The 26,557-nt window shown below is 44.7% G+C and overlaps 1 protein-coding gene across 5 annotated transcripts in view; it reads left to right on the top strand.

Moving 5' to 3' along the window:
• LOC128691278 (sodium-dependent nutrient amino acid transporter 1) overlaps positions 1-26,557 on the top strand; it is a 151,424-nt gene that overhangs the window by 106,360 nt on the left and 18,507 nt on the right. For all 5 annotated transcript variants that reach the window (XR_011392823.1, XM_070091565.1, XM_070091566.1 and 2 more), the window contains 3 exons: positions 11,872-11,975; positions 12,338-12,524; positions 19,552-19,728. Coding sequence is in view for 4 of the 5 variants with exons in the window: in XM_070091565.1 (XP_069947666.1) it covers positions 11,872-11,975; positions 12,338-12,524; positions 19,552-19,728 (468 nt within the window). In the remaining variant the exon portion in view is untranslated. The remainder of the gene's footprint in view (positions 1-11,871; positions 11,976-12,337; positions 12,525-19,551; positions 19,729-26,557) is intronic.

Here is a 26,557-nt window from a genome sequence, read left to right as displayed (position 1 = left end):
TCGGTACTTCCCGATCAACCTCTTCACTCCAACGACCACTCGTCCCTGCTTCCTCCTCTCCCAACTCAGGCATCAACTCACAAGGCTGCTGCTCCACTGCCAACGTACCAGGAGCCCTGGTAGGCTGCCTCCTAGGACACTGTGCTGCCATATGGTCGTAGGAGCTACATAATCGACAGGTCCTTCTCTGGCCGGCATAGTGTACAAAGACCTGCGTCCTGGAATCCACTAGCATGACGTAGGACGGTATAGGCCTAGCCAACGTCATTTTGAGGGTATAAGAACCCTCAGGTCGTCCCTCATATGGCCCATCTTTCCATACTCCCATCATAGCCGAATGAACTTTACCATAACTGTTGAAGACCTCCTGTATACTATACGCAGTCGCCTCGAAAGGGACGTTTCTCACCTTCACCCACGTATAGTACCTAGATACGTCGTGCAAGATGACGTCCACTGCCGAATTCACAGTCACCTTCCTCTCCTGGTACTCGTCAACAAGTTTGTCGTAGACGCAGGTACGATTCAGTTTCAGGAATTCTCTGGTCATCCCATTTAAGGCTACACCATATACTTCATCGTTGGGGACACCATAGACGTCTCTGATGATAACGGGTAGCAATGTATTCATCGTTTCTCCAGTGAGCGTGCCACGTACCAGCTGTATACAAACAGTGTTGATCTGCTGACCCACTCGATATGCCATTTTGCCTTCCAGTTGCTAAAGGTCACCACCAGAGGGCAGGTGTAGCTACTAGGCGTGCGTCCTCTCTCACCGGAGGTCGAGAGACGAATGATTAATCTCCTATTAAATAACACAACCCCAGACGGCAAGATCCCATGTAAAAACCTAAACATAACCTCCCTGACACTTGGTTTTACACGTAGTTGTTGAAGAATAGCAGAATACAGTGCTGTAGTAGCAACTAACCAGTATTATAATGGTACTTAGTGGAGTGGAGTGACTTTCATTAGTTTCTTTTTCTTGAAATACCAGACGTTACTGTGAATTTCATATAACCTGTAGTTACCAGCGTTCGCAATATACACAACGAGAACGCAATTATTACTACAGAAAAAGCATCCCTCCTCCAAAATTTCCACCAGTCAACTATAGTGATAATATAGCATTTATTGTGGTGGAGGCCAAAAAGAAAAACTAGAAAAGCTAGATACAGCGATTGATAAACAAGGGTTGAGGCTCGACCGTTCGTCACTGTAGGAGTTGCCAGCAGTCACCGGTTTCTTCAACACGCAAGTTATACTTTTGTATCAATCAAATAACATATTACTCGGGTAGAATTTTCCAGTAGATCCTTCATGTGTTAGCCCAAATCACCGACCAGTATGTTTTAAATAAGTGACCCACTGATCAGATCAGACTGGCTCCGAACCCTCGACTGGACCGAACCCTCGACTGGTCGAACCCTTGGCCGGTTTCAAACGGATTCGTTGGACAATAAAGCAGACTGTAAACGGATGGGGTTGTAGGCGCCCTTATAAACACAAACAATAAATATAAAACAAACTCCAGGAGCGTACTCCGGTAAGCTGTCCTGATATAAAAGTACAGTTAGAAATAGAAATACAGATAGCTAGAGCTTTACTTAAAGAGGTTATTAATAGAGTATTCAAGAGGTTGCTAGTAGAATTACAGTAAATCAACCATTCAAATCATTATGAAGCTGTGTGTAGTCTGCAATAAATCAAACAAACGGGCTTCCACATGGATAAATTGTCATTTTTGTGGAAATTGGTGTCACGCCCCTTGTGCAGATATCCAAGAACTAGCTACAAGCAGTATTAAAACAGGGAAGTGTTTTTGGGTATGCCCAAAGGAGATAAATCTGTGGACTAAAATCACAAGGGTATTAAAAGAGGATAACATCAAAGCTGCTTTCATAGACAACCTGGAAGCTTTCTACAACAGATGGGAACATAAAAAGTCTGGGCTGAATGGTACTGCCCTTGATACTGGCCATGTAGTCAGAAACTGTAAGGCTGGAGGTGATGTCCTGGTAGTCAGTAAATGTGGGGCTGATAGTGCTGTCCTGGGAGACAGTAATGGTGAAGCTGGAGGTGCTGTCCCCTCATGGAAGGTTCCTTGATGTTGGTGAGGGGCTCTTGATTTAGGGAATTGGAACTGTGCTCCAGTTCCCCGACTTAAGCCTGAATGCCTTCCACATCCCCCCCCCGGGCGCTGTATAATCCTACGGGTTTAGCGCTTCCCCTTAGATTATAATATAATAATGGAGGTGCTGTCCTGGGAGACAGTAATGGTGAAGCCGGAGGTGCTGTCCTGGGAGACAGTAATGGTGAAGCCGGAGGTGCTGTCCTGGGAGACAGTAATGGTGAAGCTGGAGGTGCTGTCCTGGGAGACAGAAATGGTGAAGCTGGAGGTGCTGTCCTGGGAGACAGTAATGGTGAAGCTGGAGGTGCTGTCCTGGGAGACAGTAATGGTGAAGCTGGAGGTGCTGTCCTGGGAGACAGTAATGGTGAAGCTGGAGGTGCTGTCCTGGGAGACAGTAATGGTGAAGCTGGAGGTGCTGTCCTGGGAGACAGAAATGGTGAAGCTGGAGGTGCTGTCCTGGGAGACAGTAATGGTGAAGCTGGAGGTGCTGTCCTGGGAGACAGTAATGGTGAAGCTGGAGGTGCTGTCCTGGGAGACAGTAATGGTGAAGCTGGAGATGCTGTCCTGGGAGACAGTAATGGTGAAGCTGGAGGTGCTGTCCTGGGAGACAGAAATGGTGAAGCTGGAGATGCTGTCCTGGGAGACAGTAATGGTGAAGCTGGAGGTGCTGTCCTGGGAGACAGTAATGGTGAAGTTGGAGATGCTGTCCTGGGAGACAGTAATGGTGAAGCTGGAGGTGCTGTCCTGGGAGACAGTAATGGTGAAGTTGGAGATGCTGTCCTGGGAGACAGTAATGGTGAAGCTGGAGGTGCTGTCCTGGGAGACAGTAATGGTGAAGCTGGAGATTTTGTCCAGGTAGTCGGGAATTATACGCAGGAAGGAATGCATATAAATGACCTCATAGGGGACAGAAGCCGTAGTGGGGAAACAAGTGTAGTCAAAGATAAGATAAAACCAATATTGCAAACAAGAAATACAACAGGAAATAGCAAACAAGAGGACTCCACTAGCTATAGTGAGGATATATTACCAAAAACAACTGGTGGGAGCTCCATTGTTGGTGCTAGGGAGGATAGGAATAAGACAGGGAAACATGCACCAACAGGGAATACAGTCACAGAAACCCAAGGCAAACGGAAACCAAGCCTGTGCACATACTATGCACTTGGTATCTGCAGACATGGGAAATCTGGAAAAACAGACGGGACGTGCAACTATGACCACCCTAGAAAATGCCGTGCCCATATGACAACAGGAAAATGCAAACTCCCTTCCTGTAAGCTTTTTCACCCTGAAATGTGTACCTCTTCAGTACAGGAAAGACTGTGCTATAACTTAAATTGCCAGGCACACCATCTAAAGGGGACAAAAAGATACAAAACATCCAGGCCATGGGAAAACCTGGGTAGCCACAGCCACTCAAGAGGGAGAGGTTTTTTAGTGCTAGGAAGGAAAAAAAACTGGCAGGAAATGGCAGAAATCATACACCAAATCCAGTCATTCCTGGAGTGGAACCACAGTCGATGACCGCCACTCCAAACCAACACATACAGATACTAATGCCGGAAAAAAAATCCCCCCCCCCAGTACCAACAATACCACCAGTCCGATGACATTCTTCTTTGCAAATATACAGGGTCTAAAGCCAGCAACAAACAACAAAATACCTTTCATCCGTGGACTGCTTGCAGAGGCAAAGGCAATGTTCGCGGCTTTCACTGAGACCCACATAAAGGATCACTTAGACAACAAAATATGGATCCCAGGTTACAACCTATACAGATGTGACAGAGTGAACAGGCAAAAGGGGGAGGGGGGGGTTGGCCTGTACATTGCAGAGTCACTTGTTTGCACAGAACTGCTTAATGCCTCAAATGATGTAGTGGAAGTTTTAGCAGTAAAGGTCGAGAACCAAAACCTAGTCATTGTGGTAGTCTACAAGCCTCCGGATGCAACATCCCAGCAATTCCAGGAACAGCTGTTAAAAATTGACCACTGTCTGGAAAATCTTCCAGTTCCTGCACCCAACATCTTGCTCCTGGGGGATTTCAACTTAAGGCACCTAAAATGGAGGAACATAGCAAATAATATTGTTGCAGTAATAACACCAGGAGGCAGCTCTGATGAAAACTCACACTCACACGAGCTTTTAAATCTCTGCACAAAATTCAATTTAAACTCAGCAAATAATAGAGCCTACTAGACTGGAGAATACACTAGACCTCATCTTCACTAACAATGATGATCTGATAAGAAATGTCACCATATCAAAAACAATATACTCAGATCACAACATAATTGAGGTTCAGACATGTATGCGCAGAGCCCCAGACCGACAAAATGAGATTAGTCACGAGGGAGCATTCACCAAATTCAACTTCAATAACAAAAACATAAAGTGGGACCAAGTAAACCAAGTCCTAACCGATATAAGCTGGGAAGATATACTAAGCAACACAGACCCCAACTTATGCCTAGAACAGATTAACTTGGTGGCACTCGATGTATGCACAAGACTTATTCCTCTAAGAAAAAGGAGGAGTAGATGTAAAATAGAAAGAGACAGGCGCTCTCTTTACAGGCGATGGAAAAGAATAACAGAGCGGCTAAAAGAGGTCAATCTATCCGAAATGCGTAGGGAGACACTGGTCAGAGAAATAGGAAACATCGAACTTAAGCTAAAGGAATCTTATAGGAGTCAGGAATCGCGGGAAGAACTAAAAGCCATAAATGAAATCGAAAGAAACCCAAAGTATTTCTTCTCCTATGCCAAATCAAAGTCGAGAACAACGTCCAGTATTGGGCCCTTACTTAAACAAGATGGGTCCTACACAGATGACAGCAAGGAAATGAGTGAGCTACTCAAGTCCCAATATGACTCAGTTTTTAGCAAGCCACTAACCAGACTGAGAGTCGAAGATCAAAATGAATTTTTTATGAGAGCGCCACAGAATTTGGTTAACACAAGCCTATCTGATGTTATCCTGACGCCAAATGACTTCGAACAGGCGATAAATGACATGCCCATGCACTCTGCCCCAGGGCCAGACTCATGGAACTCCGTGTTCATCAAGAACTGCAAGAAGCCCCTATCACGAGCCTTTACCATCCTATGGAGAGGGAGCATGGACACGGGGGTCGTCCCACAGTTACTAAAAACAACAGACATAGCCCCACTCCACAAAGGGGGCAGTAAAGCAACAGCAAAGAACTACAGACCGATAGCACTAACATCCCATATCATAAAAATCTTTGAAAGAGTCCTAAGAAGCAAGATCACCACCCATCTAGAAACCCATCAGTTACACAACCCAGGGCAACATGGGTTTAGAACAGGTCGCTCCTGTCTGTCTCAACTATTGGATCACTACGACGAGGTCCTAGATGCACTAGAAGACAAAAAGAATGCAGATGTAATATATACAGACTTTGCAAAAGCCTCTGACAAGTGTGACCATGGCATAATAGTGCACAAAATGCGTGCTAAAGGAATAACAGGAAAAGTCGGTCGATGGATCTATAATTTCCTCACTAACAGAACACAGAGAGTAGTAGTCAACAGAGTAAAGTCCGAGGCAGGCACGGTGACAAGCTCTGTTCCACAAGGCACAGTACTCGCTCCCATCTTGTTCCTCATCCTCATATCTGACATAGACAAGGATGTCAGCCACAGCACCGTGTCTTCCTTTGCAGATGACACCCAAATCTGCATGACAGTGTCTTCCATTGCAGACACTGCAAGGCTCCAGGCGGACATCAACCAAATCTTTCAGTGGGCTGCAGAAAACAATATGAAGTTCAACGATGAGAAATTTCAATTACTCAGATATGGTAAACACGAGGAAATTAAATCTTCATCAGAGTACAAAACAAATTCTGGCCACAAAATAGAGCGAAACACCAACGTCAAAGACCTGGGAGTGATCATGTCGGAGGATCTCACCTTCAAGGACCATAACATTGTATCGATCGCATCTGCTAGAAAAATGACAGGATGGATAATGAGAACCTTCAAAACTAGGGAGGCCAAGCCCATGATGACACTCTTCAGGTCACTTGTTCTATCTAGGCTGGAATATTGCTGCACACTAACAGCACCTCTCAAGGCAGGTGAAATTGCTGACCTAGAAAATGTACAGAGAACCTTCACGGCGCGCATAACGGAGATAAAACACCTCAATTACTGGGAGCGCTTGAGGTTCCTGAACCTGTATTCCCTGGAACGCAGGCAGGAGAGATACATGATTATATACACCTGGAAAATCCTAGAGGGACTAGTACCGAACTTGCACACGAAAATCACTCACTACGAAAGCAAAAGACTTGGCAGACGATGCAACATCCCCCCAATGAAAAGCAGGGGTGTCACTAGCACGTTAAGAGACCATACAATAAGTGTCAGGGGCCCGAGACTGTTCAACTGCCTCCCAGCATACATAAGGGGGATTACCAACAGACCCCTGGCAGTCTTCAAGCTGGCACTGGACAAGCACCTAAAGTCGGTTCCTGATCAGCCGGGCTGTGGCTCGTACGTTGGTTTGCGTGCAGCCAGCAGTAACAGCCTGGTTGATCAGGCTCTGATCCACCAGGAGGCCTGGTCACAGACCGGGCCGCGGGGGCGTTGACCCCCGGAACTCTCTCCAGGTAAACTCCAGGTAAACAGAATCCCATGCATACATAGGGTATGCCCCCTCAACTGCCGCCACCACAGACCCACCCCCCACCCTCTCAAGAACCTTCAATTTAAGCTGTTTCAGATCCCTTACCTTCAGTAAAACTCACAACATAGCCTCCCCAAACATTAAATCCCTACCCCTCCACCACCGTTGCATATCCATGCGCAGTCTTTCAAGGCCCCCCCGCTCACCCCCTCCCTCACAAACCCCCTTTTCAGAAACACACTCAACATACGCTTCTCATGAGGTATAAGCCCCAGCCCCCCCTGGCTAACGGGAAGCGACACCACCCCTCTACTTAGCCAGTCACAACCCGATCCCCATATAAATCTGAATACCCGCAGTTGCAACCGTTGCACCTCACACCGTCGTAACGGATATATTGCCACCACGTGCCATAACTTGCTATACAACAGGACATTCGTGACTATAACCCTTTGATGCAATGTTAGTTGCTCTGCCCTCAAACCTCCCAATCTTTTCAAAACTCCGTCCACGGTGCGCCTCGAATTTGCCTCTTGTGCATCCCTATCACTCCGCATGTACACTATCCCACATATCAACAACTGATCTACCACATGCCACCCACCCTCAACAGTCTCACCATTATGTACGCTATCCCCTAGATCCAAATACTTGGACTTTACTACATTAATTTTCATCCCTGTAGCCTCACCAAAAATGTCTATCACCCTTCCTACCTTATGTAAATCCCTCACATCCCTCACCAAGACAGTCGTATCATCCACGTAACCCACTATACCCGCTTCCCCTTCTCGTGCAAAACCAACCCTTGCTCTCGCTATACTCCACCTAACTGCCTTATAAAAGGGTTCCTGAAGACATGCAAACAAAATTTGCGACAGAGGGCATCCCTGTCGCAAACCCCTTCACATCTGTATGCTATCACCTAGTCGTCCATTAACCTGTATTCTCATAACTGCACCCACATACAAAGTTTTTGCCCAAGAAACAATTTCCCTCCCGAAACCCAACCAACGCATAAAACTCCATAATGCATCCCTTTCTACGCTATCATAAGCAGCTCTCCAATCCAGAGCCAAAGCACCCCCTCCCCCCTTCCCCTATGCTCTATAAAACTCCTAATAACTCCATGCCCTTCATACATTGATCTACCCGGTATGCCATATTGTCCTCTATCAATTACTTTACCTAAAACCTGTTGGATTCTGTTCCCTAATACGTACTCTTGCAAATAACTTATAATCACCGCACATAAGCGATATTGCACGGTAATCTTCTACCGTGATCTGTCCACCCTTCGGTACTAATACAACAACAGCAGTCCTTTGCTGCTCACCCACTACCCCATCTTCCTTCATTACATTGAACAATCTGACTAAAAATCTCCTCAATACTTCCCAGTTCTTAACATAAAAATCATTAGGCAACCCGTCTACACCCGGTGCCTTACCTAAATTTGCACCTGCTATAGCTTGCCAAATTTCCCCTTCCGTAATCTGTCCTTCCAAAGTCTCCCTATCTCTACCATCAAGCTCGCATTGCACATAACCACCCATTTCCCTTAAAGCATCATCTCGTATACCCACATGTTGTGCATATAACCTAAACCATGCATCAAGATATCCACTCATACCTTCAGTCGACATCAATACCTGCCCTTCCCTATACCCTCCCATCCCCACATGAACAGTTAATCCCATCATCTCCGTCGCTGCTCTCCACTTACGCTGTCCTCTCAATACACACGCCGATGGCCTATCACGCCATAACACCTCCTCCAACCCCGCCAAAACGCGTGCACCATCAAATCTTTCATTTTGTAAATCCCTAATGCTCTCCTTTAATCCCTCAATATCTCCCACCGGGTAACTAACCCTCCCACGTTCGTAGCAAGCTCTCAACTGCCCCTCAAGATAAAATTGAAACCCATACTTTAACCTATTATATTCCCCCCCCACTACGTACATAAAAATCCTTAATACCTGATTTCTCCACCGAGTCCCACCATCTAACCAGATCACCATTCCCAGGCGCTTCTGCCTCCAACCCCTCCCAAAACTGTTTAAATGACTGTCTATATTCTTCTTCATGCAACAACTTTACATTTAACTTCCAATACCCCCTACCCCTTCGTGGCAACCCCGCCCAACCCAAATCCACCATAACACCCCTATGATCAGAAAATACCACATCCAACATCCTCACCCTATGTATTACTACCCTTCTGGGAACGTACAAACGATCGAGCCTAGCAGCATACCCACGCCTAATAAATGTATGCTCTACCTCCCCCCCCCACAGATATCGATCAAACCCACCCCTGATAACAATTCTCCCAATATTCCCATACAATGCCCCGCCCCCCTCGGTTCCACATCCTTACGCCTTATCACACAGTTCCAATCACCTCCTATCACGGCTACCCCTGGCAATCCACGCAAGTAGTAAACCAGCACGTCCCTCACAAATTTATTCTTAATGCATACATCACCCTCTGCCGGGCCATACACACACACCAATGTCATCTGTACCTGACCCCATAATCCATCCACACATATCACCCTCCTCTCCCCCCCTTCACAATGCCTGACAACCAACGGGCTAGTTCCCTTTACCAATATAGCCACACCGCCTTTCAATCTGACTGCATGTTCAACATACACCTTATATTCCTCCACCTTCAACTCATAACCATGTCTATAATTATGCTCCTGCAAGAACACAACGTCAACACCATGACGCTCCAAAAACTCCCTAAACCACTCACACTTTCTCTGAGACCTCAAACCATTGATGTTCAATGTCAAGCACTTAAAACCGACAAAGAAGGTTTCCCTCTTGACACAACCTTTTTGTCACCTGATTGCCTCATTGCACTCTTATCCCTCCCCCCCCTTTTTGTGCACTCTTACTCGATCCCTGTCCCTGAGTGTCTTTTGAACCCCTCTGCGTGACATCCGCCCATGTTTTCTTCCCTGAACGTTGTGCGGGCGTAAGCACTTCATCTGAATCATAAAGCGCTGCTGCGCGCTTTCCCGTCGTACCATCGACCTGCATCTCGTCATCAAGCTCATCACCACGATGAGCCTCAACCTCCACCGTATTCACCGACAAGACAGCCTTGTCACACACCTTAGGACGAATTATCTTCGCCCCTCCATCCTCCATAGTAGTCTCAAGATCCAGGACCGTGCTTTCTTCCTGATAAGGCCCCGTGCCCAAAATATCCACAAGCGTTGTACTTATCGATGCATCCTCCTTGCTATCATTCACTTCCACGATGATCTCCTCCAATGCCTGAACCACGTCCAAGGAAGGGGAGTCCCCTCCACTCGTAGCACCTGCCATCTTCTCTGCCCTCTCAACCTCCTCACTCCATGACGAACTCTGCGGAGGCATTGTTGAAAAAGGCTGCTCTTGCTCCACTCTCCTCTCCTCTATGTTTCTTCGTTGTTGCAGGTCGTTGGCTCCACGTCCTCTACCACATTGCGCTGCCAGGTGTTCATACGACCCGCACAAACGACAAGTGCGTTGTTGCCCTGCATATGTCACAAATACCTGAGTTCTGAAATCGTCTATCACCACATACGACGGTATAGGATGTCGTATCGTCATCTTTGCAGAGTATGTACCCTTAGGTATCCCCATATACGTACCAGCTGACCACCTTCCTGCAGTGACCGTGTGTACCATCCCATATTTACTCATGGCAAACCTTATGTCAGATGCATCCGCCTCGAATGGCACATTCCTGATCTTTACCCAAGTGAAGTAACTTGATACATCATGCATCTTCACCGTGACAGCATGATTCACAGGTATGGCCACTTCCTGAAACTTGTTCACCACTCCCTCATACATACTCGCCGAATTGAATTTAAGAAATATCCTCTTCGTGCCATTCAAGGCAAGTCCACAAATCTCTTCAGTAGCTACCCCGTAGGTGTCTCTAATTATTGCTGGTAGAAGTAACTCCATAGACGGCCCCATGATAGCTCCACTGGTTAATTCAATACAGACTGTATTAACCCACCGGCGACAAGCCTGCGCCATGTTGTGAAAATATTACTGCACCCAGTCAACACCAGGGGGTAGCAGCAGCACACGTCCTCTCTACTCAAGGGTTGAGAGACGAATGTCTGTGGATCGCATTATGAGGAAGAGGATCAGAGGACCTCACTGGACACTTGGTATGTTTTGGAAGCTATGGGATTCCGGGAAAGGTGTGGCCCGTATTCTATAAACTCAGCCCCCTCTACCTCAGTGTACACAAAAGGAATAGTACAGAGTGTATTATAAGTAACCATTGTAGTTAAACATCAGCACTGATGATTTGATGCTGATCAGAGGAGGCATTCAAAAGCATTGCAAAGAAGCTAAAATTCCAATTTCTTCAATAAAAATGGCAAAGCGACACTTACACAGTTCAAAATCAACCCGAACTTTCCACTGGGTTAGATACACTACCTATGAAAGTTTGAAGCCAATCAGAAGAGGCATTCTCTAGTTATCGCACGAAAACCAGTATCCCTATTTGCTTAACAAAATTGGCATATTAGGATTTGCACGCTCAATAACAATACAAACTTTCCTCCGAGCGAAATACCACCAACATTTTAAGTTTGAAGCCGCTCGTAAGTTACATTCTCAAGTTATCTCACGAAAAAAATCCAACAATATTTAGGTCCCCTGCCAGTCAGACCAGGCAGCATGTAACAGACGGAGGATCGAACCTCCAGTGCTCCTTGCACTGAATAACTCGTCCAGGTTTTACTCATGATGAAATCCAACGCAATATTATGGTTTCTATAAGTCCATAATTTTTATGCTGATGCTAGTAAGAGATTATTAAATTTTATTATTAATAATATTGTAATTTTAGTTGACTATTATTATTATTATTTTGTCAGTAATGGGAATGCTGATGCTGCAGCAGCAGAAAAGGAGAGGTAGTAATAGCAGTATTAACAGCAGTAGTGGTAGTAGTAGTAACAGTAGTAGTGGTGGTGGTACTAACATAAATAAGGGTAGTAGTGAAAGTTCATTTCCTGGCAATAATAATATCCTGCCCACCACCAGGTGTGGTATGCTGCGGTTACTCAGTCATTCTTCAGTCTCTCTGTTGGCTTCGGTGCCATTATTAACTTCGCTTCCTTCAACAAATTTCAACACAACGTCTACAGGTAATTTTCCGCAGTTACTGCACTTAACTAAAGTCTATTTCAAGCAGAATTTCCATGCTTCATTTAATGACAAGAACATCTTATTGGCGTTTAAAAGTGTCCAGTGTGTTCAGTACATTAGCTGTTCTTGAATCATAGAGATGACCACAGCTTATATCTGTCTGATTGAAAAGCGCAAATGAACTCTGTGTCGTCATTCTCGTTCTTAGAAGTCACTGGTTTAATCCTGCAAGTCTCCATATTTTACCAGTTCCTGATTTTAAAGTTTCTGGAAGTGCCACGTTTGAGTTTCACGTGTCTGGGATTACTGAAGGGTCAGACGATGAGGTTTCATAATGTTTTAAATGGTCTTGTTTGTTTAGGGATGCGTGGATCATTAGTTTGGCAGACACCTTGACCTCACTGCTGGCTGGCTTCACCATCTTCGCCATCCTGGGCAACTTGGCCCACGAGCTGGACACAGATGTGAAGAACGTTGTGAGGGGCGGCTCTGGCCTCGCCTTCATCTCCTACCCTGACGCTCTCGCTAAGTTCACTTGGACACCACAGGTAGGAATTAATAACCATGATGTATATCCCATAATTTTAAAGAGGTGGACCGATAAACCAGTGAATTTCAAATTCAAATTCAAAGTTTATTCTCTATTATAAGGATTACAATGAAAGGCCTCGATCAGATGACCAAAGCTCCAGCGGCAGGTCATCACATGACTAAGACCCACATCAGGAAACACTTGTCCTGTTTCCTGACGAATCTTACCGAACCTAACCTGATGTATAGCCCATACAGGTTTAATGCTTATAAAGCTAATTGTCAGTGCATTCTTTTTGGGCGGGGGAGGTGGCATTAAAATTATAAATAAGACGGCAAACCAAGCTATACCAAGGAAACAAGTGCAATAAAATATTAAAATTATCAGAGAACGACCTGGGAATCATCACTGAGAAGTCACCAGAAAATCATGAAATCACAAGAAACTCCCAAGATACACTGGCAAACATTAAAATATTTACATATATGAAACGGGAAATGTTGATACAACTGTCCTTGTGTTAAAAGAAATTCACCTGAGTAATGTGCACTCACAGTCTTGAAGCATATTAATATAGGGGAGCACTAAACCCATAGGGATTATCCAGCATTTGTGGGGATGGAATGGAAGGCTTAATTCAGGGAAATGATAGTGAAGCATAAGACTAAAGGGATCCTGAAATACCTAAGCAATGGGCTGCATCCAGGTTTGATTCCAGGAAGACGACTCATTCAATTACCTTGAACAAGAGCCCTTCACTGGCATCAAAGCATTCCTCTCTCTCTCTCTCTCTCTCTCCATATATATATATATATATATATATATATATATATATATTATTCAACAAGTCTGCCATCTCCCACCGAGATAGGGTGACAGAAAAAGAAAATCCCAAAAAAGAAAATAGTTTAATCATTCAACACTTTCACCTCACATAATCACTGTTTTTTGAAGAGGTGCTCAGAATACAACATCCTTGATGTTGGTGAGGGGCTCTTGATTTAGGGAATTGGATCTGTGCTCCAGTTCCCCGAATTAAGCCTGAATGCCTTCCACATCCCCCCCCAGGCGCTGTATAATCCTCCGGGTTTAGCGCTTCCCCCTTGATTATAATAATAATAATCAGAATACAACAGTTTAGAAACATAAGAACATAAGAAAGGAGGATCACTGCAGCAGGCCTGTTGGCCCATACTAGGCAGGTCCTTTACAATCCATCCCACTAACAAAACATTTGCCCATCCCAATTTTAATGCTACCCAAGAATAATCTCTGATGAACATTAAAATGGTATAAAATACCGACAGATTGTTAGGTAAGACACATATGCAACAGTTAGGTATCTTTATTTCGAAACGTTTCGCCTACACAGTAGGCTTCTTCAGTCGAGTACAGAAAAGTTGATAGAAGCGGAAGAAACTTGAAGACGATGTAATCAGTCCATCACCCTTAAAGTTTTGAGGTGGTCAGTCCCTCAGTCTGGAGAAGAGCATTGTTCCGTTGTCTGAAACAATATGAAGTTGAAGTGACAGAATGGGGCTTTATATAGTGCCAGGAGGTGAGACGTAGGTTGCTTTGGGAGGGCAGGTCCTTCTCAAACCCAGCCGTTCTCACTAGTAGAGGTTGTTGAAGTAGATGGTCTGTACCAAGATACCCTTGTGTTGCAGTGTCTGACAGAATGAACATTAAAATGGTATAAAATACCGACAGATTGTTAGGTAAGACACATATGTCAGACACTGCAACACAAGGGTATCTTGGTACAGACCATCTACTTCAACAACCTCTACTAGTGAGAACGGCTGGGTTTGAGAAGGACCTGCCCTCCCAAAGCAACCTACGTCTCACCTCCTGGCACTATATAAAGCCCCATTCTGTCACTTCAACTTCATATTGTTTCAGACAACGGAACAATGCTCTTCTCCAGACTGAGGGACTGACCACCTCAAAACTTTAAGGGTGATGGACTGATTACATCGTCTTCAAGTTTCTTCCGCTTCTATCAACTTTTCTGTACTCGACTGAAGAAGCCTACTGTGTAGGCGAAACGTTTCGAAATAAAGATACCTAACTGTTGCATATGTGTCTTACCTAACAATCTGTCGGTATTTTATACCATTTTAATGTTCATTCTGTCAGACACTGCAACACAAGGGTATCTTGGTACAGACCATCTACTTCAACAACCTCTACTAGTGGGAACGGCTGGGTTTGAGAAGGACCTGCCCTCCCAAAGCAACCTACGTCTCACCTCCTGGCACTATATAAAGCCCCATTCTGTCACTTCAACTTCATATTGTTTCAGACAACGGAACAATGCTCTTCTCCAGACTGAGGGACTGACCACCTCAAAACTTTAAGGGTGATGGACTGATTACATCGTCTTCAAGTTTCTTCCGCTTCTATCAACTTTTCTGTACTCGACTGAAGAAGCCTACTGTGTAGGCGAAACGTTTCGAAATAAAGATACCTAACTGTTGCATATGTGTCTTACCTAACAATAATCTCTGATAACTCTATCTACTCATTTGCAAGTTCCGATCAGATCCAACCCCTCTCACTCATGTATTTATCCAACCCAAACTTGAAACCACCCAAAGTCCTAGCCTCAATAACCCAACTAGGCAGACTGTTCCACTCATCAACTACCCTATTTCCAAACCAATACTTTCCTATGTCCTTTCTAAATCTAAACATATCCCTCCAAACTGCCAATATCCCAAACCCCTCCTTTAGAGTGCAGGCATTGTACTTCCCATTTCCAAGACTCAAGTCCGGCTGTGAGGGAAAAGTTCAACAGATAGGAGTAGCGAGCGAGTATATGGTAATGATAGTTTGATTGCCGGCTGCTTGTTAAGGTAGGGTCAGTCTCGCTCCTGCTATCCCCTCTCCCCCCCCCCTTTCTCCCCACCCCGAAAGGTGACGTGTGGGGCTCCGGCCAACCAGTAATCACTCGACTCACAGCCCCCAGCACAACTAAGTAAAAGCCTCTGCTCCTATTCTAGTGGATATTGGTTGAAAGCTTCACTTTTGACCAATAATAAGCTTAGTCCTTTCAGTTTTAAGCTCCACATAAGACTTTTCGATAATCACCACATTTTTTAAGTATCTTGCACTTATCATGGAGAGTGATTTCTTAAGCAGTGGGTAACCTGTCTCTCTTTCCAGCTTGGAATGACAGATCGGGTCACCTGCCAACCAACGAGAAGTGTTGAAGGAGACGGACTGAGACAACCCATGAGACGTCATTCATAATCTACCTACCTGATTAATTGTACAGGACACTACCCCTCATCTTTGCAGTGGTAAAGAACCTGAGTTCCTGTCATCTGGACTGACTATTCAAGGCTATAGACTCTGTGAAGATTATTATTATTATTATTATAATCAAGGGGGAAGCGCTAAACCCGGAGGATTATACAGCGCCTGGGGGGGGGGATGTGGAAGGCATTCAGGCTTAATTCGGGGAACTGGAGCACAGATCCAATTCCCTAAATCAAGAGCCCCTCACCAACGACTCTGTGAAGAACTAGTCATTGGGTTGTCACCAACACCTGTGACCCCCCCCCCCCCCACATCATCAGCAATGGCTACAATTCTACAAGACAGTGTCAACCTCAACCAGACACCCCAGTATAACTGTACATATTAGCGTTGAATTCAAATGTCATTTTTCCATTTCATTTTTCATTTTTCTGTCAAATACGATACACATTCATTTTTTCAATATTTTATCTTTGCATTACTAAATAATAAAGTGTTTATCTTTGTGAATTATTTCTTTTTCTATTCATTAATTTTCCTGAGGAGGAGCCAGCCTTGGTAATACTGTCTGAAGTTGTTACAGGAGTAAGCCTTCACACTGGCTATATAAAAATAACCAGTTTCCCTGAATCCCTTCACTAAATATTATCCTGCTGTCACTCCAACAGCTCGTCAGGTCCCAAATACCATTTGTCTCCATTCACTCCTAACACACTCACGCACGCTTGCTGGAAGTCCAAGCCCCTCGCCCACAAAACCTCCTTTACCCCCTCCCTCCAACCTTTTCAAGGACGACCCCTACCCCGCCTTCCTTTCCCTACAGATTTATATGCTCTCCATGTCATTCTATTATCCATTCTCTCTAAATGACCAAACCACCTCAACAACCCCTCTTCAGCCCTCTCACTAATACTTTTATTAACTCCACACCTTCTAATTTCACCACTCCAAATTCTTTGCATATTTACACCACTCATTGCCATTAGACAGGACATCTCCACTGCCTCCAACCGTCTCCTAGCTGCAGCATTTACAACCCAAGCTTCACACCCCTATAAGTGTTGGTATCACTATGCTTTCATACATTTCCTTTGCCTCCATAGATAACGTTTTTTGTCTCCACATATACCTCAATGCACCACTCACCTTTTTTCCTTCATCAATTCTATGATTAACCTCATCCTTCATAAATCTATCCACTGACACGTCAACTCCCAAATATTAGAAAACATTCACTTCTTCCATACTCCTATCCAAATTGATATCCAATTTTCCATTATCTAAATCATTTGATACTCTCATCACCTTATTCTTTTCTATATTCACTCTCAACTTTCTACTTTTACACACACTCCCAAACTCGTCCACTAACCGTTGCAACTTTTCTTTAGAATCTCCCATAAGCACAGTAGTAGGAGAGTTAGTAGATGGGGAGATGGAGGTATTGGGTAGATGGTGAGAATACTTTGAGGAACTTTTAAATGTCGACGAAGAAAGGGAGGCGGTAATTTCATGCACTGGCCAGGGAGGTATACCATTTTTTAGGAGTGAAGAAGAGCAGGATGTGAGTGTGGGAGAGGTGCGTGAGGCATTACGTAGAATGAAGGTGGTAAAGCAGCTGGAACTGATGGGATCATGGCAGAAATGTTAAAAGCAGGGGGAGATATAGTGTTGGAGTAGTTGGTATTTTTGTTTAATAAATGTTTGAAAGAGGGGAACGTACCTAGGGATTGCCATAGGGCATGTATAGTCCCTTTATGTAAAGGGAAGGGGGACAAAAGAGATTGTAAAAATTATAGAGGAATAAGTTTACTGAGTATACCAGGAAAAGTGTATGGCAGGGTTATTATTGAAAGAATTAGAGGTAAGACAGAATGTAGAATTGCGGATGAGCAAGGAGGTTTTAGAGTGGGTAGGGGATGTGTAGATCGAGTGTTTACATTGAAGCATATATGTGAACAGTATTTAGATAAAGGTAGGGAAGTTTTTATTGCATTTATGGATTTAGAAAAGGCATATGATAGAGTGGATAGGGGAGCAATGTGGCAGATATTGCAAGTATGTGGAATAGGTGGTAAGTTACTAAATGCTGTAAAGAGTTTTTATGAGGATAGTGAGGCTCAGGTTAGGGTGTGTAGAAGAGAGGGAGACTACTTCCCAGTAAAAGTAGGTCTTAGACAGGGATGTGTAATGTCACCATGGTTAATATATTTATAGATGGGGTTATAAAAGAAGTAAATGCTAGGGTGTTCAGGAGAGGGGTGGGATTAAATTATGGGGAATTAAATACAAAATGGGAGTTGACACAGTTACTTTTTGCTGATGATACTGTGCTTATGGGAGATTCTAAAGAAAAATTGCAAAGGTTAGTGGACGAGTTTTGGAGTGTGTGTAAAGGTAGAAAGTTGAAAGTGAACATAGAAAAGAGTAAGGTGATGAGGATATCAAATGATTTAGATAAAGAAAAATTGGATATCAAATTGGGGAGGAGGAGTATGGAAGAAGTGAATGCTTTCAGATACTTGGGAGTTGACGTGTCGGCGGATGGATTTATGAAGGATGAGGTTAATCATAGAATTGATGAAGGAAAAATGGCGAGTGGTGTGTTGAGGTATATGTAGAGACAAAAAAAAGTTATCTATGGAGGCAAAGAAGGGAATGTATGAAAGTATATTAGTACCAACACTCTTATATGAGTGTGACGCTTGAGTTGTAAATACTGTAGCTAGGAGGTGGTTGGAGGCAGTGGAGATGTCCTGTCTAAGGGCAATGTGTGGTCTAAATATTATGCAGAAAATTCGGAGTGTGGAAATTAGAAGGTGTGGAGTCAAAAGTATGTATTAGTCAGAGGGCTGAAGAGGGGTTGTTGAGGTGGTTTAGTCATTTAGAGAGAATGGATCAAAGTAGAATGGCATGGAGAGCGTATAAATCTGTAGGGGAAGGAAGGTGGGGTAGGGGTCGTCCTCGAAAAGGTTGGAGGGACGGGGCAAGGAGGTTTTGTGGGCGAGGGGCTTGGACTTCCAGCAAGCGTGCGTGAGCCTGTTAGATAGGAGTGAATGGAGACAAATGGTATTTGGAGCCTGATGAGCTGTTGGAGTGTGAGTAGGGTAATATTTAGTGAAGGGATTCAGGGAAACCGGTTATTTTTATATAGCCGGACTTGAGTCCTGGAAATGGGAAGTACAATGCCTGCACTTTAAAGGAGGGTTTGGAATATTGGCAGTTTGGAGGGATATGTTGTGTATCTTTATACGTATATGCTTCTAAACTGTTGTGTTCTGAGCACCTCTGCAAAAACAGTGATTATGTGTGAGTGAGGTGAAAGTGTTGAATGATGATGAAAGTATTTTCTTTTTGGGGATTTTTTCTTTTTGGGTCACCCTGCCTCGGTGGGAGACGGCCGACATGTTAAATAAATAAATAAATAAATAAATATATATATATATACAGTGGACCCCCGCATAACGATTACCTCCGAATGTGACCAATTATGTAAGTGTATTTATGTAAGTGCGTTTGTACGTGTATGTTTGGGGGTCTGAAATGGACTAATCTACTTCACAATATTTCTTATGGGAACAAATTCGGTCAGTACTGGCACCTGAACATACTTCTGGAGTGAAAAAATATCGTTAACCGGGGGTCCACTGTATATATATATATATAATCACCTCAACAAACAGGTTAAGCTTGTTGATTAAGTTACTGACATAACCTGAACTTGCCATTCTATGTAAATTTCTTCAGAATGGTGTTGGACTAAAATTATTATTGGGCAGCTGTTTGCGGTGTTGTTCTTCCTGATGCTGTTCACGCTGGGTGTGGGGTCTGCTGCAGGACTCACTGGTAACATTATCACCATCATCTGTGACCAGTTCCCAGCCATCCCGAAAATCTATGTTACCATCGTCATCTGCATCAGTGGTTTTCTCCTCGGACTCATTTATGTTACACCTGTAAGTCTATTTTTTTGTGAGCAGAAGGAAATGATAAATCCATAGGGGTCATATTGCACCTGGAGGAAAGGGTGGCTATCAGATTCAGTACAAGAAAAGGGAGGCAGTCAGGTTCAGTACAAGAAAAGGGAGGCAATCAGGTTCAGTACGAGAAAAGGGATGTAATCAGGTTCAATGTGAGAAAAGGAAGACAATCAGGTTCAGTACGAGAAAAGGGAGGCAATCAGGTTCAGTACAAGAAAAGGGAGGCAATCAGGTTCAGTACAAGGGAGGCAGTCAGATTCAGTATGAGAAAAGGGAGGCAATCAAGTTCAATACAAGAAAAGGGAGGCAATCAGGTTCAGTGCAAGAAAAGGGAAGCAATCAAGTTCAATATAAGGGAAGAGTGGTCCAACTTGTCAACGTTGCTCTTTCATTTTTTGCTCTATTTTAATAATTTTATACACCATAGCATTTATTAATTATATTTTCATTTTATATTAATTTTTATTTATTGCCTTGAAGGTCAATTTAGTAAAGCACAATATGGATGCCTGTGTATAATGTGTGTGCATACAAGCATATGTGTGTATTCATATATGCACACCTGTGAATGTGCAAGACAACCAGCTTCAATTGGAAGGTAATATAATAAAATTAAGTATTAGTATTAACCCAAAATAATCCAAGGGTAGGATAGGTACAGTTTCTCGCATCAATTATTATTATTATTATTATTATTATTATCATCATCATCATCATCAAAAAGATTTCTGGTATAAAGATTATTAAAATCAATAAGCGCTAAACCCACAAGGGTCATACAGCACTGCAAGGTAAGGTGTGCTTGATCTGATACTAGCAAGGGTGGAGAGTACAACAGAGGTTGAGTTAGTAAGGTCGGTGAATTATTATTATTATAATCAAAAAGAAGCGCTAAGCCACAAGGGCTATACAGCGCTGCAGGGTAGGGAAGGAAGCGAAGGTATTGGATGGCAGAAGGGAGGAGGGATGATCAGCAGGTTACAGAAAACAGCGGGGCAGGGGATAGTACGGGGGTAGAGGGTAGCAAGAGATTGAAGTAGAAAGGGCTGAAGGTATCAGAATTTGTGAAGTAAGTCAGTTGTTGTCAAAAAGTCAATGAGAGAGTCCGGATGAAAGGTGGGTCCATCAGCGAGAAGGGAAGGTAAAGAGAGAGCAGCGGAGCGAAGACGACGACAGAGGTAAATTCTGCGTGCTCGTTGATAAAGTGGGCAGTCCAACAGAATGTGGCTGACTGATAATGGAGCTTGGCAATTCTCACAGAGAGGAGCAAGACGCCTCTCCACGAGATATCCATGAGTAAGACGAGTATGGCCAATGCGAAGACGGGAGAGAGTAGTCTCCCAACCTCGACACTGGTGATAAGAAGACGGCCAGTAACCTATACTCGGTTTAATAGATTGAAGTTTGTTGCCGAGCATAGTAGACCAACGTTGTTGCCAACGGGTGTGAAGGTGGGAAGATATTGCAGCAAAATAGCCCGTAAATGGAATACCTCTATAAGAAACTGGTAGGTCATGTACTGCTGACCGCGCAGCAGTGTCTGCCTGTTCATTGCCCTGTACGTCAACATGACCAGGGACCCAACAAAAAACAATATCTTTATGCTTGGTAAAGATGCGGCGTAGCCAAAGTTGGATACGGAGGACTAAGGGGTGAGGTGTATCAAATTTTTGTATAGCCTGTAAAGCACTAAGGGAGTCTGAGACAACCACAAATGATGACACAGGCATAGATGCAATACGGATAAGTGCTGTAAGGATGGCATATAATTCAGCAGTAAAAATACTAGCCGAAGATAGTAAATGCCCTTGTACAACGCTGTCCGGAAACACTGCTGCGAATCCTACGCCGTTAGAAGACTTAGAGCCATCTGTGTACACAGCAATGGCATGAGAATGAGAGTGAAAGTGGTCAAGAAAAAGAGAGCGGGAAGCGACCGTAGACAGTTGGGCTTTCAAGCAAGGGAGGGAGAAAGAACAGACTCGAACAGCTGGAACTTCCCAGGGGGGTAGGGAAAAGTGAGATGCTACATGTACATAGAAAGGTGGTAGTTGAAGAGAAGACAAGAGCGAATGAAGGCGAAGAGAGAAGGGATGGAGTAAACAGGGGCGGCGAACAAATAAAGAATGTCTACTAATATCAGTGACCATTCTATAAATGGAAGGATTGCGGAGATCATGAGAGCGTACATAGTAGCCCAGGCAATGGGCATCACAGCGATCGGATAAGGATGGAACGTTCGCTTCTGCATAGAGGCTCTCGACAGGGGAAGAGCGAAAAGCACCAAGGCATAAACGTAATCCTTGGTGATGAATGGGGTTAAGGCTAGAGAGAGTAGCAGGAGATGCCACTGAATAGATCTGGTCACCATAATCAAGTTTCGATAAAATAAGGGTGGAATGTAGGCGAAGGAGGGTTCGACAATCAGCTCCCCATGAAAGATGAGCAAGGGTTTTAAGAAGGTTCAGCCGGCTGTGACAAGTTGCCTTCAGAGAGGTAATGTGAGGTTTCCAGGATAACCTACGATCAAAGAGGAGGCCCAGAAACTTGACTGTATCACGTTCAGGGATACGGGAGCCATAGAGGTACAAAGGATGATCGGAGATGACAGAGCGTCTAGTGAAAGTAATTTGGTGGGTTTTAGTGCTGGAAAATTTAAACCCACGTGTGGTGGCCCAATTGGAAACACGGTCGACTGCATGTTGGAGAGAAACTGTAATGAGGTGACAGTCAGCGCCTGCACAGGCAATAGCGAAGTCATCAACATAGAGTGATGACCAAATATTTGATGGAAGACTAGAGGCCAAATCATTAATAGCAAGGAGAAAAAGTGTTGTGCTCAGAACACATCCCTGGGGGACACCTTCAGCTTGGATAAAGTCCGGGGAGAGCACATTATTAACCCGAACACGGAAATGCCTGTCAGTTAAAAAGTTCTTAAGGAAGGATGGTAGATTGCCTCGAAGGCCTAAGGAGTGGGCTTGGGCTAAAATATTATACCTCCAAGTTGTGTCATATGCCTTCTCAAGGTCAAAAAATATGGCAATAACTGAGTGGTTATTCGCAAAGGCATTACGAACATACGTATCCAAGCGTAGTAAGGGGTCTATGGTAGAACGTCCCTTACGAAAGCCATATTGACAAGTGGAGAGACTGTTGTGTGTCTCTAAATACCACACTAAACGTCTATTTACTAGGCGTTCCATTACTTTGCCAACTGCACTGGTAAGAGCAATGGGACGATAGTGGGAGGTTTCATGTCCCGTAGTGCCTGGTTTGCGGAAAGGGAGAACAATGGCGGATTTCCACAGCTGTGGAAGAACTCCTTGTGACCAAATAAGATTGTAAAGGCGTAATAGGACTGCAAGGGCTGACTGATGTAAATGTTGTAGCATACGAATATGAATGTCGTCGGGCCCAGCTGCCGATGATCGACAAGCTGAGAGTGTTGCCTCCAGTTCTTGAAGTGTAAAAGGCACATTATACTGTTCTTCTCTGAGAGAAGAAAAGTCCAAGGGTGCTAACTCTCTGGCAGACTTTGAGGAAAGAAATGAGGGGCATAGATGGAGTCCCTGAGAAATACGGACCAGATGATTGCCAATTTCATTGGCAACATCTAGTGGGTTTGCTATATCAACACCGGCAACTCACAGAACAGGAGCCGGGTCAGGAGAATATTTACCACTCAGTTTTCGTACTTTTTTCCAGACTGCACTCATAGAGGAAGCAGAGGTGATGGTGGAGACATAATCTCGCCAACAAGTGCGTTTAGCGTCACGGATGACACGGCGAGCGATCGCACGCTTCTGTTTAAAATCAAGGAGTCTCTCTGTGGTTCTATTGTACCGGTACCTGCCCCATGCAGCGTGTTTCAAACGTACTGCACGAGCACAAGCAGGAGACCACCAAGGCACGCATTTCTGAGAATGCCTGCCCGAAGTTTGGGGTATAGAATGAGAAGCTGCGGTGAAAAAGGAGGACGAGAAGAGGTGTAAAAGCTCATCGATGGAGGACGAAGAAGGAACCTTTTTAAAAACAGTTAGGTGTGAGTAAAGGTTCCAATTTGCCCGATTAAATTGCCAGCGTGGGGTGCGAAGAGGTGGCGAATATGAAGGGGAAGTAAGAATGATTGGGAAATGATCACTGTCATGTAAGTCCGGGAGAACAGACCAAGTGAAGTCTAATGCGGCGGAGGAAGAGCAGACTGAGAGATCGATGCAAGAGAGAGTATGAGTCCGAGGATCAAAATGGGTGTGAGTACCTGTATTTAAAACATGGAGGGGGTGGGTGGCAAGAAAAGCCTCTAACTGAATTCCACGGGAATCACAGTGAGACCCCCCCCCCCCCAGAGGAAATGGTGGGCATTAAAATCACCAAGTAACAGAATCGGTGGCGGTAATGACGAAACAAGGAAGGCAATATCCGGAATAGATAATGCCCGAGAAGGAGAGAGATATAAAGAACAGAGCGTATACCACCTATGTAAGTGGATACGGGCTGCTGTGTAATGCAGCGAAGTATGAACAAATAGCTGATGGTACGGAATATCAGTGCGTAGAAGAAGGGCACTTTCATTAAAGGTCCCATCAGGAAAAGGATCTGAAGAATACATTAAATTATAGCCTGAGATGGGAGACATAACAGCAGAGTGTAATTTTGGTTCCTGTAAGCAAACACCAACAGGGGCAAACTGGGAGAGTAACATCTGAAGCTCACCCCGATTACCCCTGAGGCCGCGTATATTCCACTGTAAATAGGCCATGATTGGCAATGATAAAGATACTTGAAATCCGCAGGTAAGGGTTCCTACGGACTAGAGGGGTTAGAAAAGTCCACATGCGGAGGCAGTGGAAAACATTCAAGCAGCGAAGGAACGGTGCGCTGTGAAGAAAGGAGTTGCGCAGATGGAGCAGAGGAGAGAGAAAGAGCGGAAGGTGGATCAGTGTCCATTGATGGTTTGGTCTCTGCAATATATTCAGAGATTGCTTCAAGTGTTTCTGAATTCAGAGACGTCGTATGGGAGACAATATTGGAAATGGTAGGGGGAGGATGAGTAAAGATTGGAACTGTATTGGACTGTACCAAGGTAGGGGGGGGGCGAAAGGGTGGAGGGAACTGGAGAAGTGTGGCAGGGGACAGAAGAGGCAGGAACCTGGGAGGTGGCAGAAGAGGAAGAAACTTGGGAGGGAACAGGGGAGGAAGGTACAGTATGAGGAGGAGGGTGAACCTCTACACTTGTAACTGAGCCAGTGAGAGGGGGAGAACCAGGGACAGAGACAGGGAGGGTAAAATGAGGAGGTGGAAGATGGGTAGGTGTTAACGGACCTTTTTTTGACTTTTGAGAAGTAGAGGGACGATTGGGAGGAGGTGTCGTACGAGGTCTCGTCGATACTGAGGCTTGTGAGAGAGAACTCGAAGAAGCGAGATCAGACTGAGGCGTTGAAGTAGGGACGTCTGAGCCGAGGACAGCAAAAGGATTAGATACAGGAGTGACTATGGGAGAGGTAACCACAGAGGTGGGTGTAGAAGATGGGATACCAGAAGTGGGGGGACGTTTTGAAACACGGGAATAAGAAACACGTGGGAGTCTCCTTTGGAGGCGGAGATGAGAAACTGCCATGGCATAAGGGAGACCTTCTGTCTCTTTGAGGTAACGGATTTCCCGCTCATTTAAATAGACTTGACAACGGCGAGAGTACGAAGGGTGAGCCTCATGACAGTTAAGGCAAGAGGGAGATCGATTGCAAGACGTATTAGAATGGTCATCGGCACCACAGACTGGGCATTTGGCGATAGATCTGCAATATTTCGCTGGATGGCCAAATCGCGAGCAATTTCTACACTGTTGTGGTGTAGGGATCACCTTTCGAACTTGTAACCGATGTCCTGCTATATAAACTGAGGATGGGAGTTCTCGGCTGTCAAAAGTTAAACGAGCCACATTGCTAGGGTATCGTCTCTGCCCGCGGGCAGGAAGAACGTAAGTGTCTACCTTGAGGATTGGGAGATCTTGGAGTTCCAGCTGTTCAAGAATGTCAGTGCCACATGTCTGGAAATTTTGTTGAACTATGGTATGGGGCAGAATGACGGTACCACTACAAGAATTGAGGGAATGATGTTTTTCAAGAGTGACAGGAATAGTATCGATATGGGAAAGACGAGAGAGCTCATGAGCCTGGGTAGCATTCTGTACGGTAATGATGTGCGTACCGCTCTTAAGAGCATGAAAAGAAATATCTTTACCAACATGGCATAGGAGTGCCTTGCCAATACTGTGGTCAGAAAGATAGGCAGTAGAGGAAGTCGGTCGTAAAGTGAAGAATTTAGTCCATTGTTCAGTCTGAAACTGAGCGTGGAAAGGTAGTGAAGGACGTGTCGATCGTTTCTGAGAAGAACGAGAAGGTGGAGAAGTATCATCAGCAGGTAATTGTCGTTGGCGTTTAGGCGTGGGACCAGAGTTGGTCCGACGTGGAACGGGTCGGCGATTTGAAAATTGCCGCACCGTAGAGGGAGAGGCCGGAAGCATAGTCAGAGGAGAGCGAAGGTCCGATAAATCGAAGGAGTCAGTCGAGGCCTCAGTATCTGAAGCGGGTGAGGAAACAGCACCGGCAATAGATACAGAGGCATGAGGAGTGTCTGAAGAGTGGTCCAAAGACGAGGCGGGGTCAGAACGGGGTGCGGTATCAAGAAGGGGCCCGGGGGTAGTAGGTTCATGGACTAGGGCTGCCATGGTTAGGTTACTTCTTTCTTTTTGTTTTTAAGAAAAAAAAGAAAGAAGAAAATAAAATAAAAATAAAAAAAAGGG

The sequence above is a fragment of the Cherax quadricarinatus genome, chromosome 36, assembly GCF_038502225.1.
Source record: "Cherax quadricarinatus isolate ZL_2023a chromosome 36, ASM3850222v1, whole genome shotgun sequence".
NCBI classification, from domain to species: Eukaryota; Metazoa; Arthropoda; class Malacostraca; order Decapoda; family Parastacidae; genus Cherax; species Cherax quadricarinatus.
This window is presented reverse-complemented; position numbering and strand designations above follow the sequence as displayed.